Raw genomic sequence first — 13,889 nt, 5'->3', positions numbered from 1 at the left:
TTATTATTATTTATTTTTACAGTTATTTCATCCACAAAAACTATTGTGCTTTACTTTTAGCCTTAGTTTTCCGTAACTATAACCAGCTTTTGCATTTGTCCTCAGATTTTTTTGTACTTTTTGCACTTCTTCTAGTGTGTTTTTCCTCCTGTTTCTGTGGGATACGTCAAAATGTGCAGACCTTCCCAGTGGTAACTCACAGTTTGCTCACATGTTTTCATTGATTTACAGGTGATCCATTGTATATATCCTCATTATATGAGTCTTTATCTGTGCAGGAGTTCATATGGAGTGTCGTGATCGGTTTTTCATGATAGCGTTTGACCTCTTGTTATCTGGGGAGGAACCTCGCTTTGAAGCTGTCGGTGAGTGTGCGTGAGTGTGTCGATAATTTAATTTAATTTAATTTACTTATTTATTTTTTACGGATTTTTATGCTTATAGTTGATTGTCTTTGTATTGTGACTGGTCTTCTAGATGAATCAGGCATGTTCCCCATCACTGAGCCATACGCTGCAAAATGTGGATACAGCATCAGTTTGCACCTTTCACAGCTACGAGCATCTTACTTCAGCTGTCACACTCAAAACAAAGTAAGTACAAACACAGGAATGTTGTTTCTCTTAAACATGATGTAATACTGGATCTTTCAGGATGACAAAGAGTTCACGTTCAACTTCAACCTCATTGCGACACGTGATGGAAAGGAAGTTACGTATGCTTTGAATAAGACCTGTTCCCCATCTCTGCCCTGGTCTCCTAGAGAGGTCACCTGTGAGGAAAACTACATGGAAGTCAGTCTGGTTGTACACATTTGTTTATAGAGTTAAATATCTGTTTTTAGTTATGGTAACTAATAAGGTTTCTCTACAGGTGTCTATGCAGAGTGAACTCACCTGTCGATTTGGGGCGAATATGGCCGACTGGGACACTCTTACAGTTGTACGTTTTCAATCTCTTTGCCTCATTTACTCTGTTTTATTTAGAATCAGATTCCCTCAGACCAAACAGACTAAATTTGACTAAAAGCAGAGGTCTCAATCCGGATCAAACCCAAGGACTTTTGAGAATGAGCCCGTTTACATGCACACTAAAACTGATCATTTTCTGGTTTCTGGAGTTATCAGATTATTTAAGTGATCCTGTAAACAACATAATCTGATTATCCTATGACAGATCAGACTAACACACCTGGATTCCTCCCCAGTCCTCCAATGTTTTCATGCATGTATACCTATTAATCAGATTTATTTAATTCTTTTACAAGTGTAAAACAACTGAAATAATAGAAAATGAATGTGACGTAGTTAAAAGTGAGTGGAAGACAATAACAGGACATTGGATTCTACCGTCACTGTGTGTGTACGTACTCCGAAAGAAATCCCCTTAATAGACTGAAATGTCTAAACTAGGATTTTTCAGTGATTGCATTTCTGAAGTGCATGTTAACATGTCAGCTCCTATCATTACAATCTGATTATCACAGTTATTGGATTTTTAATGGTCGTGTACTTTTGGAGTAATCACAGGAAATTACCTAAAACAGAAGAAGAAATACAAATGGAAGACGTTAAAAATCAAAGATTTAAAAATGAGATGAATTAACAACAAACCAACATCAGACTCAGCCCATGTAGATGACGATGACAGGATGTATTAGTCCACTACCAAGACTGTTAAACTACCCAGATAAAAAAATGAATAAAAAATTAAAGCCATAAATTTATCACCAAACAAATCTGAACTCATATGTTTCATTTTACATCAGCAGATTTCCAGTTTCACATTTAAAACATAATGATTATCATTGTATAAATATTAAGGTTTTCGTTGTTTACTTTTGTGCATTTTTATAGATTCAAAGTAGGCAAAAAAAAGTCTGTTTACCACAAATTGAAGGTGTTGACCTATTACTAATGTATAAAAGCTGTTTTTGTATTACATATATTGATACAAGATTCACTTCGCATAGTTTGTTATGAAATGATACCACGTATTTTTCAGTACTCGATATGCTGCATCTTAGCCGGTTTGTTGGTGCCATAATATTTTCACTGGGGAAAATTGAGTTACTTTTCTTTAAAAAAAAAAAAAAAAAAAAAAGAACCCAAAAAACACTGATCCACGGATATGGGGTAGTCTTTGAGTAAAAAACTGGATAGTATATTTTCTCCAAAACACAACAAACCTCTGAATCCTATTTGTTTTAGCTGATTTTATTTGTATGTTTATAGTAGATTTTTATACGATGTACAGATTGGATGGCACTTTTAAATTTCGTTGTACTTGTTACAATGACAATAAAGATATTCTGTTCTATTCTATTCTATTCCAAACCCAAGCGTTGATTAGACATTGATTTCATACATGACATGGTTTATTATTATTATTATTATTATTAACAACAATAATTGTCTAATCTGTCTAATTACATCTGGAGGTGTTTCGGTGTGGATAACACTTTTGGAAATCAAAATTTAAATGGGATGTTCCAGATTAACGCTAATAAAACATCATATTCTGCTTGCAGGCTCACAGATCCACCACTTCTGACTGGCAGGTGATGTTCCAAAAAGCAGGTGAGAGGTTGATGCCCATAACGATAAAGGAAGCCCGGAGGCGGGGTTATGTTTTTGATGTGACCAATAGAAGGCTTGTATTCCGAACGGCGTATGGACAACCTGACGCCTTCAACACTACGGTAAAACCACGTCTCCACTCCTGAACTTCATAGCCTCATTTTGGAGTATTTTAGACCTGATCGTCTCTGCAGGTGAATGATGTTCCAGTAGAGGTCATCCAGGCCTCTATGTTCTCCAGACAGAGCTGGGTCGTCCTCATGGTTGACCTGGTCCTCACCTGTTCAAGGCGTCAGTATTAAAACCTTATTTACTTTCATAGTTTTGTTTTTTTAATCAACCATTTGACCCTATAATCCTTGCATCATCTCAAACAGATGAAGGTTCATATGGGGATGGAGGATACATGATATGGGAGACTCCTGAGACGGTAAACCCTGGACTGAACACCCAACAGATCAGCGTTGGACTCAGTGGTGAACTTATGGAGCAGCCTGTTGCAGAGGACAGGGGTTACATCATAAGGAAACACAACAACACAGTCCAGATCAGCATCCCCTACAACGCAGAAGGACGTCACAGGACGGTAAGAGGCTGACTGTGGACACCTCTGGGCAGTTTAGATTGACCATATGTACCAGGGGTGTGGGCCAAAACCAGCCCTCCAAAGGGTCCAATTCGGCCCACAGATTGGAATTTGCAAAGTCCAAAAATTACCCAGAAGACATCGACTGTTAAATGCTGTATTTTTCAGTTCCAGATGCCTGTTACTAAATGTTTTGTGTATTTGCAGATCCACTGTCATCTGTAAGTTGTAACAAACATACATGTCTGAATGATAAACTGCGCCGTAATATTGTTAAAGTTTGACTTACTTTTTTAAAGAAATTTGTAGTTCTTCATATTTGTTCAGTTTCTTACCCTGCCGCCCGAAGGGGAGACAAGGGGTGTTGTTTTTGGTTCGGTTTGTTTGTTTGTTTGTTAATACTCTAGTAACAAAAGTATTGGCTGAATTCATACCAAATTGGGTTTGGAAATTGCCAGTGACCGAGAATAGATGTCATTACATTTTGGGAACAGTAGGTCAAAGTTCACATTTTTTATGAATTTTTAAATCTTTTTTTTTTTTTTTTTTCCCCATTCACTTATAATGGGCAAAATTTCAAATGTCTGTAGCAGCAAAACTATTGGTTAAATTCATACCAAATTTAGTTTATAGATTGCCAGTGACCCAGAATAGATGTGGTTACATTTTGGGAAAAGTAGGTCAAAGTTAAATTTTTTTATGACTTTTTAAAATCTTTTTTCTTCTCCCATTTTGTTATAGTGGCTGAAATTTCTAATGTCTATTAAAAACATCAATTTTGTTTCAATTCACTTCAAATTTGGCACATATTTAGAGGCAACTGATAGGCTTACATTAGCACATGTGACATCAGCTGGATCAATGCCAAAACAAGCTACAATACGTGCAAGAGGTGGGGTTTGTTGTGCCTGGCACCACTTATTGACTCTTTTTTTGTTTAGGGATGTTCATACTGTAATTTTTCTTTTGAAAAGAAAAAAAATTGAGTTATGCTATTATTTTACTGGTCTGGCCCCATATTGAGCTCTTTGTGGCTTTGAACTAAAATGAGTTTGACATCCCTGATATTTACCCATAAACCAATTATTTTTGCAGAGTGTTGTGATGGGTGACCTCTTCGAGTTCTTCATCTTTCATCTCTATTTGGAGCAAATCTTGGTGGATGAGGTTGAAGCTGAGACCAGACTCCGCCTCCACAGGACATTGACTACTGACCTGTTGAGGCACCCTGTCGTCACTGACAACCGTACGTCCAGTCATATCTGATTTTATCCGGACACTCATCACAATCTAATGCTACAATCACACTGCAGGTCTTAATGCTCAATTCTAATTTTTAATTTTTTTTTTTTTGCTGAAATCTGTTTGGGGTTTTTTGCATGGTTGTGACATCACACTGTGTTTATGGAAGTGCATATGGATCTTTCCGGGTCCCGCCTCCTCCAGCACAGAATTGTGATGCCTGTTGCATTTCAATTATATAAAATGTGACAAATGTGACGTGACCATTCGGACTGGTCACATTGGAAAAACATCAGATATAAATCAGATTTAGGACCAAATATGAGTGTCCTGTGTCAGATTTGTGCTGTTAAGACTAAGTCAGTTTACATGACTATAAAAATCAAATAACTGGAAGTAGTCAGATAATTGTAATAATCAGATCTGATGTGTTTAAGTGCACTTAAGAAACATGAAAATCAAAAAATCCTGGTTTAGATGTTTCAGTCCATTATTGGATTTCTTTCAGAGTACGTATGTACATAGTGATGGTTGAGTTAAACCTCCTGTTATTGTCTTCTCACATTTGACTACATCACTACTTTTTCTACAATTTTTTTTTTTTTTTTTTTTTTTTTTTAACATGCAGAAGAATGAAATAAATCAGATTAACAGGTATACGTGCATGAAGACACTGGAGTATTGGGGAGAAATTCAGTTGTTAATCTGATTTCACATAATAGGATTACTGCTGTTATCTGACAAAACATATCAGATTATACTGTTTACATTACACTTCCAGATATTAGATAATGGGTGGAGTTCTAGTGTGAATGTAAACAGGCTCAGTGTCTTAAAAAAAATCTGGTAAGGGTCACATATGGGTAAAAAGTCTGATTTGTTCCGCTTTAACCTGCAGTGTGAACATAGTGTAAATGCCTCCTAATCTCAGGAACTGTTGTAGAGGATCGCATCTTCACCGTCTACCTCGGTGACATCCCTGAAGATGTAAATTTGGTTGGTCTTGAACTGAACGGACAATGGTTTACGGCGCCTTTTACAAATACGAGCACCTGCAAAATGGAAGAAGAGGTTCATCCTGACACTACTCATGGCTTCACCCTGAAGGTGTCTTTTGACGACCCCTGTGTCATTCAACAGGTACAGAGCGGTGTTTGAGGTCAACAGGTTCTCTTTTTAATGCAGTCGATCCTAAACTCCTTTGTGTCTCAGTTTTCTACAGAAGATGCAGTTGTTCAGTATCAGCTGGATGTGAACTACACACTGACTATTGTACCTGACGATGAACCGTTTTACCACGTGGCCTCTTTCGTGGCTGTTTGGACTGATTTGAGTAAGTATTCAACATCAGACTGTTCCTGTACATGTCTTAAGCTGAGCACAGGTGACCACGGTGCTGTCTTTTGCAGCTCCTCCGACCTTCGATGCATTCTGTTCTGAGACCGGCATTGTCTTCAGACTGGACCGCCGGTCTCTGGACCACAAGTGGGAGGTGGTCATTGGCTCAGACCCTCTGACATCAGACCTGGCCAACCAGTACAGCTACATCATGAGCAACGACAGCAACGATCTGCTGCTGGAGGCGCCGCTCTTCACTCAGGGCTACGAATACAAGGTCAGAACAGGCGAACGACTGAAAACAAGAGTTAGATCTGAGGAATGAGTGAAGGTGAACATAATAAAACTGTGGTGTCTGTTTCCAGAATATGACTTTGGAAGGATTCAACGGCACATTTGAGATTCATGTGCGAGATCGAGAAACATCAAATATCCAGAGTTCGACTGTCAAGACGTGTCCATTCACTGCACAAGAGCTCATTGGTGAGAATAAACAGGAAGTTCAGTTTAGTATCATGGGAACCTGCATTACTCCCTTATTTTCTACAAATAGCACTGTTACTGTATACAAGTTCATACTGTCTTTATGAATACAGTTTATATGTATATAGTTTTTTTATTATTATTTTACTTTTCTGACTTTTTTTAATTTAACCTTGTGTTTATAATTTACTAGAGACAACTACCATCAAAGAATTCCTTGTATGTGTTCATGTACTTGGCAAATAAAGATGATTCAGATTTGGACCAGTTTTGGGCAGAAACATTGTGATGAAGGATGTGTTTTTATTTCCAGCTGTAATTTTTCATTTTTGACTGTTCACTACCTGTTCTTGGATTTGGGTAAAAAAGCCCAAACCAACTGTTGGTCTAGTTCACTGTCCAGCATACTTTAATTTTTCCACAAAGTGCTACTGCATGTTTCTCAGACTTTTTCATCATCTTGTCCATCCATTTTTTGGGAATCAGTTCTCTGGGTTCTGACCCAATTTAATTCAGTACTGTGGGTAAAACCTGTTGTGTGTTGGTGTCACAGGGGTGTGGGTGGGTTTGGTGTAATCATTCCACTCATGTCTCTGCAGTGTGTTCGACTGATGGGATGATGACTGTGGTCGCTGACCTGTCTTCGGCCATTCCAAGTGGAGGGGTCCCGGCCAGAACCAACCTCCTGGACAAAAACTGTGGACCCAGAGAAGCAGACGACACCAGGGCTCTGTTCTCTTTTACAGTTTCAAGCTGTGGATCCGTAGTGAAGGTAACACTGGATCCAATCTACAACACAAGACGTATTTCACATGTCAGATTAGCTGCTGATGTGTCTTGTTCTTCTTTTCAGCTTGATAACGAAAACGTGACGTATGAAAATGAAATTTTTTACAGTGAAGCTGCTCCTGATGAATCTACTGACAGGTGTGTTCCTTCAGTTCATCTTTCATTTAGTACATTTTCATTCATGTTATCAATTTTTGCATTAAAAAAAGAGTGGAAACTACAAAAATGTGAAAATATCTCAGAATGTTGCAAGCAAAGTTTTTATGCTAACAATGTGAAAAAATGATTTTATTGATAAAAGTGAATGTGAATAACTGCTATGAAATCAGATTCAGCAAATAAATGACTAAATGTAATTATGCTTGTATTTATGTTCTGGCCAATGTGGAGCCTGTGATGTTACTTGAATTAATGCAATAAATAAACAGCTGCAGAAACTATTATTTTACCAGGATTTTAACAAACAGGTTTTTATGACAGAATGGGTCAAATATCTGTGATCATGATGACTCTGGGCTCCTGTAGGATGAGGACCTACAATTAAAATACACCCATTCATTAGCTGGATGAATAATATTAGAAGTCCACCCACAACTCCTGATGCAGACCTAATAATTAGTATTTACTTTTATAGTTTGTTTGTTTTTTTCCAGAAACTTTCATTAAAATTTGAAATACATTTGGATGGAAACCTAAATGTATAATGTGAATTTTGAACTCGGAACTAGGAAAACTAAGAAAACATACAATATTATACAAAAAAAGGCTATGATTGTTTGAGATTGTTTAATTTGCATAATTGGAGATGGAAACACCTCTTCTGAATAAATTCTGGTGTAGTGAAAATGTAACTGTGAATTGTATTGGTGATGAGAAGAATGAAATGTGTTTTGACAAAGCCCTGATGTAAACCAATCAGATGTGCTTACAGCAACTGATGCATATGAAGCAACTTATGTTTCTTCAATAGTCTAAATCAGGGGTATCGAACAAAGGGCCCCGTCGGCCAAAAAAAGGCACCAAATGGTGTAATTCGGCCCGAGGGATGAATTTCAGGTTCAGGTTCCATATACAGACCAATCTGATCTCAGATGGATCATAATACCTATAAATAATGACAACTACAGATTTCTCTTTTTGTTTTAGTGTAAAAATTGTATGTATTACATGAAAATGTTTATATTTACAAACTCTTTCCACAAATATGAACATGAAATGTCTGAAGAGAAGTGGAACTTTAACAATATTTTGCCTGTTACTAAAGGTTTTGTGTACTTGTAGATCCATTATGATCTGTAAGTTTTAATGTACATGTGTAAATGCTAAACTGAAGCATAATACTGTTAAAATTGCTCTTAATTACCTCCGCCAAGGAGGTTATGTTTTTGCCAGGGTTTGTTTGTTTGTTTGTTTGTTTGTCTGTCTGTCTGTTTGTTTGTTTCTCTGTCCGTTAGTGTGCAACATAACTCAAAAAGTTATGGACAGATTTGGATGAAATTTTCAGGGTTTGTTGGAAATGGGATGAGGAAGAAATGATTAAATTTTGGTGGTGATCGGGGGTGGGGGGGCCCACGGGGGGGGGGCCACTGATCGTTAGTGTGAAACATAACACAAAAAGTTATGGACAGATTTGGATGAAATTTTCAGGGTTTGTTGGAAATGGGATGAGGAAGAAATGATTAAATTTTGGTGGTGATCGGGGGTGGGGGGGCCACTGATCAGCCTTGGCAGAGGTCTGCGCTCTCCGAGTGCTTCTAGTTTTTGTTAAGAAATTTCAGGTTGTTTATGCACATTTTTTTAAAAAGATAGTTTGTGGACATTTTCATTATGTAATTTTACTTTTTTTTTTTCACTTTAAAACACAGACAAGTTTGGAGTTGATATTATTTATAGGTTATTATGTTATTATTATACTGATCTGACCCCTGACCTAAATTGATTTTAACACCCCTGTTCTAAACAATGGTCAGTCATTTGTAACACTTTGTCTAGTTGATTTGCTCCAAACCTGATTATGGAAATGCATGTCTTTTATTTCCTTTTAAATTCACTTGTCTTTTTGTGGAAATGTTGCTACTGCTTCTGCAGGGTGATAGTACAGTGTACGTACCCTCTGTCTGGGCTCCATCGACTCTTTTCTACGTTGATTTTCGAGTCGGACTCAGCTGGATTTGGCAGCATCACTCATACTTTACAGCCTGAAGCAGGTGCAGTATCTTAACCTATTGGAAATAAATCCCAGTCAGTCTTCATAATGCACTGCCTGCTCTATCTGTGCTTTAGGTCTGAACAGTCCCACCATCACACCCACTGTATTAACAACCAACAGACCAATCAGAACAGCTGGTCCATATAAACCAGCCCACCCTTCATCGGTTCGCTACGTCAAGGTCCATCCAGGGCTCAGATCCTTCATCCAGAGGCATCACATGGGTAAAAACCTCAGTGTGATTACATATTTTAAAAATACATGGACTTCAGTCTGTTTAAACTGTGTCGTCCTTTCACAGGAGCTGATGGATCTTCTGAAGATGACACAGAAACTGAGCAAAGATGATGTTTTAGATTTTAAATGTAATAAACCTTTCTTAAAGTGCTGCGTTGCATACATGTATATTCCTGTTAAACTCATTTAACACAAAGATAAAGTATTATGCTGTGCAGAAGTTTTAGGCAACCCTTAGCAATGTTGTTTTTACACTGTTGAAATTACCATAATATCTACAATTCAGTCTCTATTAGAATACAAGAAAAAATTGAGGGAATATTGTGCACAGCATTAGATTATACAGCTTTGTGAATGATACATTAGCCTTTAATTTATGATATGAATCCTAACTCCATATTGTAGGCTTATCTAATGGGATGTTAGCAATTAAGATTATTTTAGCTACATGTACAGTACGGTGCAGAAGTCAACCTTAGTTATGTTTTGACATGGTTGCAATGAGCATTATATCTATTCATTAATCCCCCTTTTTTTTAAATAGAACAAAAATTGAGGGAAATGTTGTGCACAATCTTAAAAATTCCCAAAGTGGTTTCTGTTACCATGAGAAAAAGTGGCTCAAACAATAAGAAACATCTCGTGTATTAATGAAACCTGGTGTAAAACAACAGATTAGTTCAGTAAATAAACCAACTTTGTTCAGAGTAAATTCTGAACTTCAAAAAGTAAAAATATCAAAACTGATGAAAATGTTATATTTTCAGTGAAATATATGATTAACGAAACATAAAACCAAGTGTGTCCATCCACTGTCATTGATCCAACTATGGGTTTTACTGGTGAATCAGTGTTGTAGAAGATGATGGTGTTTCCATGGTAACTACGGAGCCTCTGAATGTCCAAATGGGTCATATCTGATGACCATGAAGAGATGACACTGCATTTTACACCAATTATTTACATGAATTGATAGGCTTAGTGCAGGGGTGGCCAACTCTGGTCCTGGAGAGCCACAATCCTGCATGTTTTAGATGTGTCCCTCTTCCAACATACCTGATTCAAATGATAAGCCTATCATCAAGCTCTGCAGAAGCCTGATAACGACTGCCAGGTGTGTTGGAAGAGGGAAACATCTAAAACATGGAGGACTGTAGCTCTTCAGGACCAGGGTTGGCCACCCCTGGATTAGTGGATCAACAGGTATTAAACACTTCATATCAGCAGATGATTTTTTTTCGCTGGTGGTTGTTTAGGACTTTGAAGGTCAAAGTGTTTTGCTGGACAGGAAGGGGCAAAATGTACAGTGGTAGAAATAACTTTTTGTTCACCACATACATTTATACTACATTAAGAATTACTGTTAAGCCATTGAACTGTGCCAAGTATTGTTCTCCAAACCCACATGCTCCTTCTGCACGTGCTCAGTTCCATCACGGCCAAAACTGGATGTTTCAGCAGATAATGAAACACATCCAGGACATGACATATTGAAACTGTCAACTATTTAGTAAATTTTTGTCAACATTAAAAACATCATTTGCATTTGTTTGTGCCTGTCTGAAGCAGCCACACTTTTTTAAACATACAAAAAAAGAGTTTTCAGCAAATATTTCATGATAACATTTGACATTGTGTAAACATTTCAAAGCATTTTTCCCACTGCTGTTTCTGAAAAGGACTGAAGTTGACAGACTATTTATTTATTTCAGGATCCCCATTAGTCTCTTCCAAAGTAGAAACTATTCTTCCTGGGGTCCATTCCCAATATTAAAGTGTTACAATTTATACATTTACAAAGCACATAGAAAAAAACATAGTTACATTAATTTAGCATTTTTTCCTTATTGATTACAAATTTAAGATTTGTTATAAAAACAACATGATCACTTTAAATGTAAATGTGTAAATACTGTACACTGACATTTAGTTTTTCTACAGATTTTTAAATTGGAAGTCTTCCTTGACAGTATTGTACAGGAAGTTTTTTAGAGTAAGTTCTTTTGCAAGTTTTCTAGAGTATATACTAAACTTAATGTCAGCCTGGTTACTAACCCGCCTGTTTTGTTTTTTCTGTTTTTTGTCTTCATGTGCTGTATGCAAAGCTGCTGAATACTTGAATTTCCCTCTGGATTAATAAAGTATCTATCTATCTATCTATCTATCTATCTATCTATCTATCTATCTATCTATCTATCTATCTATCTATCTATCTATCTATCTATCTATCTATCTATCTGTCTATCTGTCTGTCTGTCTGTCTGTCTGTCTGTCATTACTTATCAATATAAAAACATGACAATTTGCTTGACATTTAAATGAAAGGTTAAATGTACAACTTTTTTTCTCTGAAATTTAGGAGTAAAGTTGTAAGAAATAAAAAAAATACTCAAATAGATTGCAAGTAATTTGTACTTAACCCTTTCATGCATGAATTATGAGAACCTTAATCAAGAATTTTTCCCTGAGTGCTTTTATTCCTCTTTAGGCATAGAAAAAAAAAAAAAACAAAAAACAATGTGATTGAAATTTTTTTATGAACCTATTTTTCAAAGAGTTGCAAAAATTTCACTCACCTGGACACCATGCATTTAATTTTTGAAGCAAAGAAAAATGTATTTACTGATATAAAGTGTGAAAACTATGACAAAAATATTTTTAATGCTGCTAATCTGCTGTTTTCTCACATTTTAACACACTCTAATACTAGTTATTACTCACTTCATGGAGATAATACGCAAAAAGAAAAAAGAAAAAGTTTTAAAAAATGTAATTTACAGTCTAATAACAATTATCAGTTGATTTACTCTCAAACATGGTACTGCAGATCAGGTTAATCAAGAACAGCAAAGTTACAGGAATGGTATGAACTGCAGTGTATGGGATGATGCATAACCGTCCACTGTGTCAGCTGATATGGAGCTAAAACAAAAAAAAAATCCATGAATATATAAGAGAACAGCTGTAGAATAGCAGTCCACTGTAGTGACCACTATGCATGAAAGGGTTAAATACCTTCAGTACATAGGTAAAAAGCTAAAAAAAAAAACCAAAACAAAACAAAAAAAAAAACAATGTGATTGAAATTTTTTTATGAACCTATTTTTCATAGAGTTGCAAAAATTTCACTCAGCTGGACACCACGCATTTAATTTTTGAAGCAAAGAAACATGTATTTACTGATATAAAGTGTGAAAACTATGAAATAAAAATATTTTTAATGCTGCTAATCTGATGTTTTCTCACATTTTAACATATTCTGATACTAGTTATTACTCACTTCATGGAGATAATATGCAAAAAGAAAAAAAAAGTTGAAAAAAAATGTCATTTACAGTTTAATAACAATTATCAATTGATTTACACTCAAATATGTTACTGCAGATCAGGTTTATCAAGAACAGCAAAGTTACAGGAATGGTATGAATTGCAGTGGATGGGATGGTGCATAACCGTCCACTGTGTCAGCTGATATGGAGCGAAAAGAAAAAAAATCCATGAATATATAAGAGAACAGCTGTAGAATAGCTGTCCACTGTAGTGACCACTATGCATGAAAGGGTTAAATAACTTCAGTACGTAGGTAAAAAACAAACAAACAAACAAAAAAATAACTAAAAAATAAAATAAAATAAAATAAAATAAAATAAAATAAAATAAAATAAAATAAAATAAAATAAAATAAAATAAATAAAAAGAAGCCTGGTTTTGGAAGTAATGCAGGTGGTCGACCAGCAGGGGGCGCTCGTTGTCAACACCTGCAGGTATTGCTGCACAGAGCCTCGTGCATTTGTTTTCGACCTGTTTCCTGTGTCCAAAACATGTAAGAAAGGCCGATTTGGACCAGCAGGGCTGCAGAAGTGAATTCCAGAAGCATGAACCCCAGTGCAGGATGTGTTTCAGTGAGTGTTCAGTCGTATGTTCTCTCCTAAACTCACCTGTGAGGCAGCTGAGGTTGTGAACACACCTGTGCTCCTCTTTCCTCTTCCAGAAGCCCAGGCGGACGGTGTCGGTGCTCCAGCCTTTCTCCACCCGGACCCTGCACCACCCCTCCTTCATGCCTTTGTACAAGGCCGCGGGGTTTACAGAGACCGGCAGAGACTGTCACTGCCAACCAGGTACTGAACACACCTGAGGTCCACATCCATCCACCTGAGCAGCTTCAGGGACAAACCCATGCCTTTCCCTCCCCAGTCCATCCCATCATCCCTGAAGAGTTCTTCTACAGTGACCCCACCATGGGTCCTGGGAGGAGGATCCAGAACCAGGTGACAGAGCTGAGGGTAAGATGGAGAAACAAGCCCTCAAAGAAGTTCACTACATGGACAAAAGTATTGGGACACGTTGAATTCAGGTGTTCCTTTTGTAACAGGGGTCTGGGATACAAAACAGTAATCACAAATCTCATAATATAGTTTTATATTCT

At 36.8% G+C, this 13,889-nt stretch overlaps 1 protein-coding gene across 1 annotated transcript; it reads left to right on the top strand.

Moving 5' to 3' along the window:
- Nucleotides 1-286: 286 nt before the first annotated feature.
- zpax4 (zona pellucida protein AX 4) lies at nt 287-9,574 on the top strand. Its single transcript, XM_030161917.1, has 17 exons — nt 287-365; nt 478-593; nt 654-794; nt 874-942; nt 2,531-2,701; nt 2,774-2,870; nt 2,957-3,165; nt 4,261-4,411; nt 5,339-5,547; nt 5,620-5,740; nt 5,817-6,022; nt 6,111-6,228; nt 6,828-7,000; nt 7,082-7,155; nt 9,106-9,224; nt 9,301-9,450; nt 9,528-9,574. The coding sequence occupies exons 1-17, from the start codon at nt 287-289 to the stop codon at nt 9,572-9,574; spliced, it is 2,250 nt and encodes a 749-aa protein (XP_030017777.1).
- Nucleotides 9,575-13,889: the final 4,315 nt, after the last annotated feature.

Source organism: Sphaeramia orbicularis, chromosome 18 (assembly GCF_902148855.1).
Source record: "Sphaeramia orbicularis chromosome 18, fSphaOr1.1, whole genome shotgun sequence".
Classification (NCBI taxonomy): Eukaryota; Metazoa; Chordata; class Actinopteri; order Kurtiformes; family Apogonidae; genus Sphaeramia; species Sphaeramia orbicularis.
This window is presented reverse-complemented; position numbering and strand designations above follow the sequence as displayed.

Excerpts from the sequence above, each read along its gene's own strand:
- zpax4 (XM_030161917.1), top strand. The coding sequence starts at position 287 with ATGGAGTGTCGTGATCGGTTTTTCATGATAGCGTTTGACCTCTTGTTA. Across the intron at positions 366-477 it reads ACCTCGCTTTGAAGCTGTCG|ATGAATCAGGCATGTTCCCC; the intron begins GTGAGTGTGCGT and ends CTGGTCTTCTAG. Across the intron at positions 6,229-6,827 it reads CACTGCACAAGAGCTCATTG|TGTGTTCGACTGATGGGATG; the intron begins GTGAGAATAAAC and ends ATGTCTCTGCAG.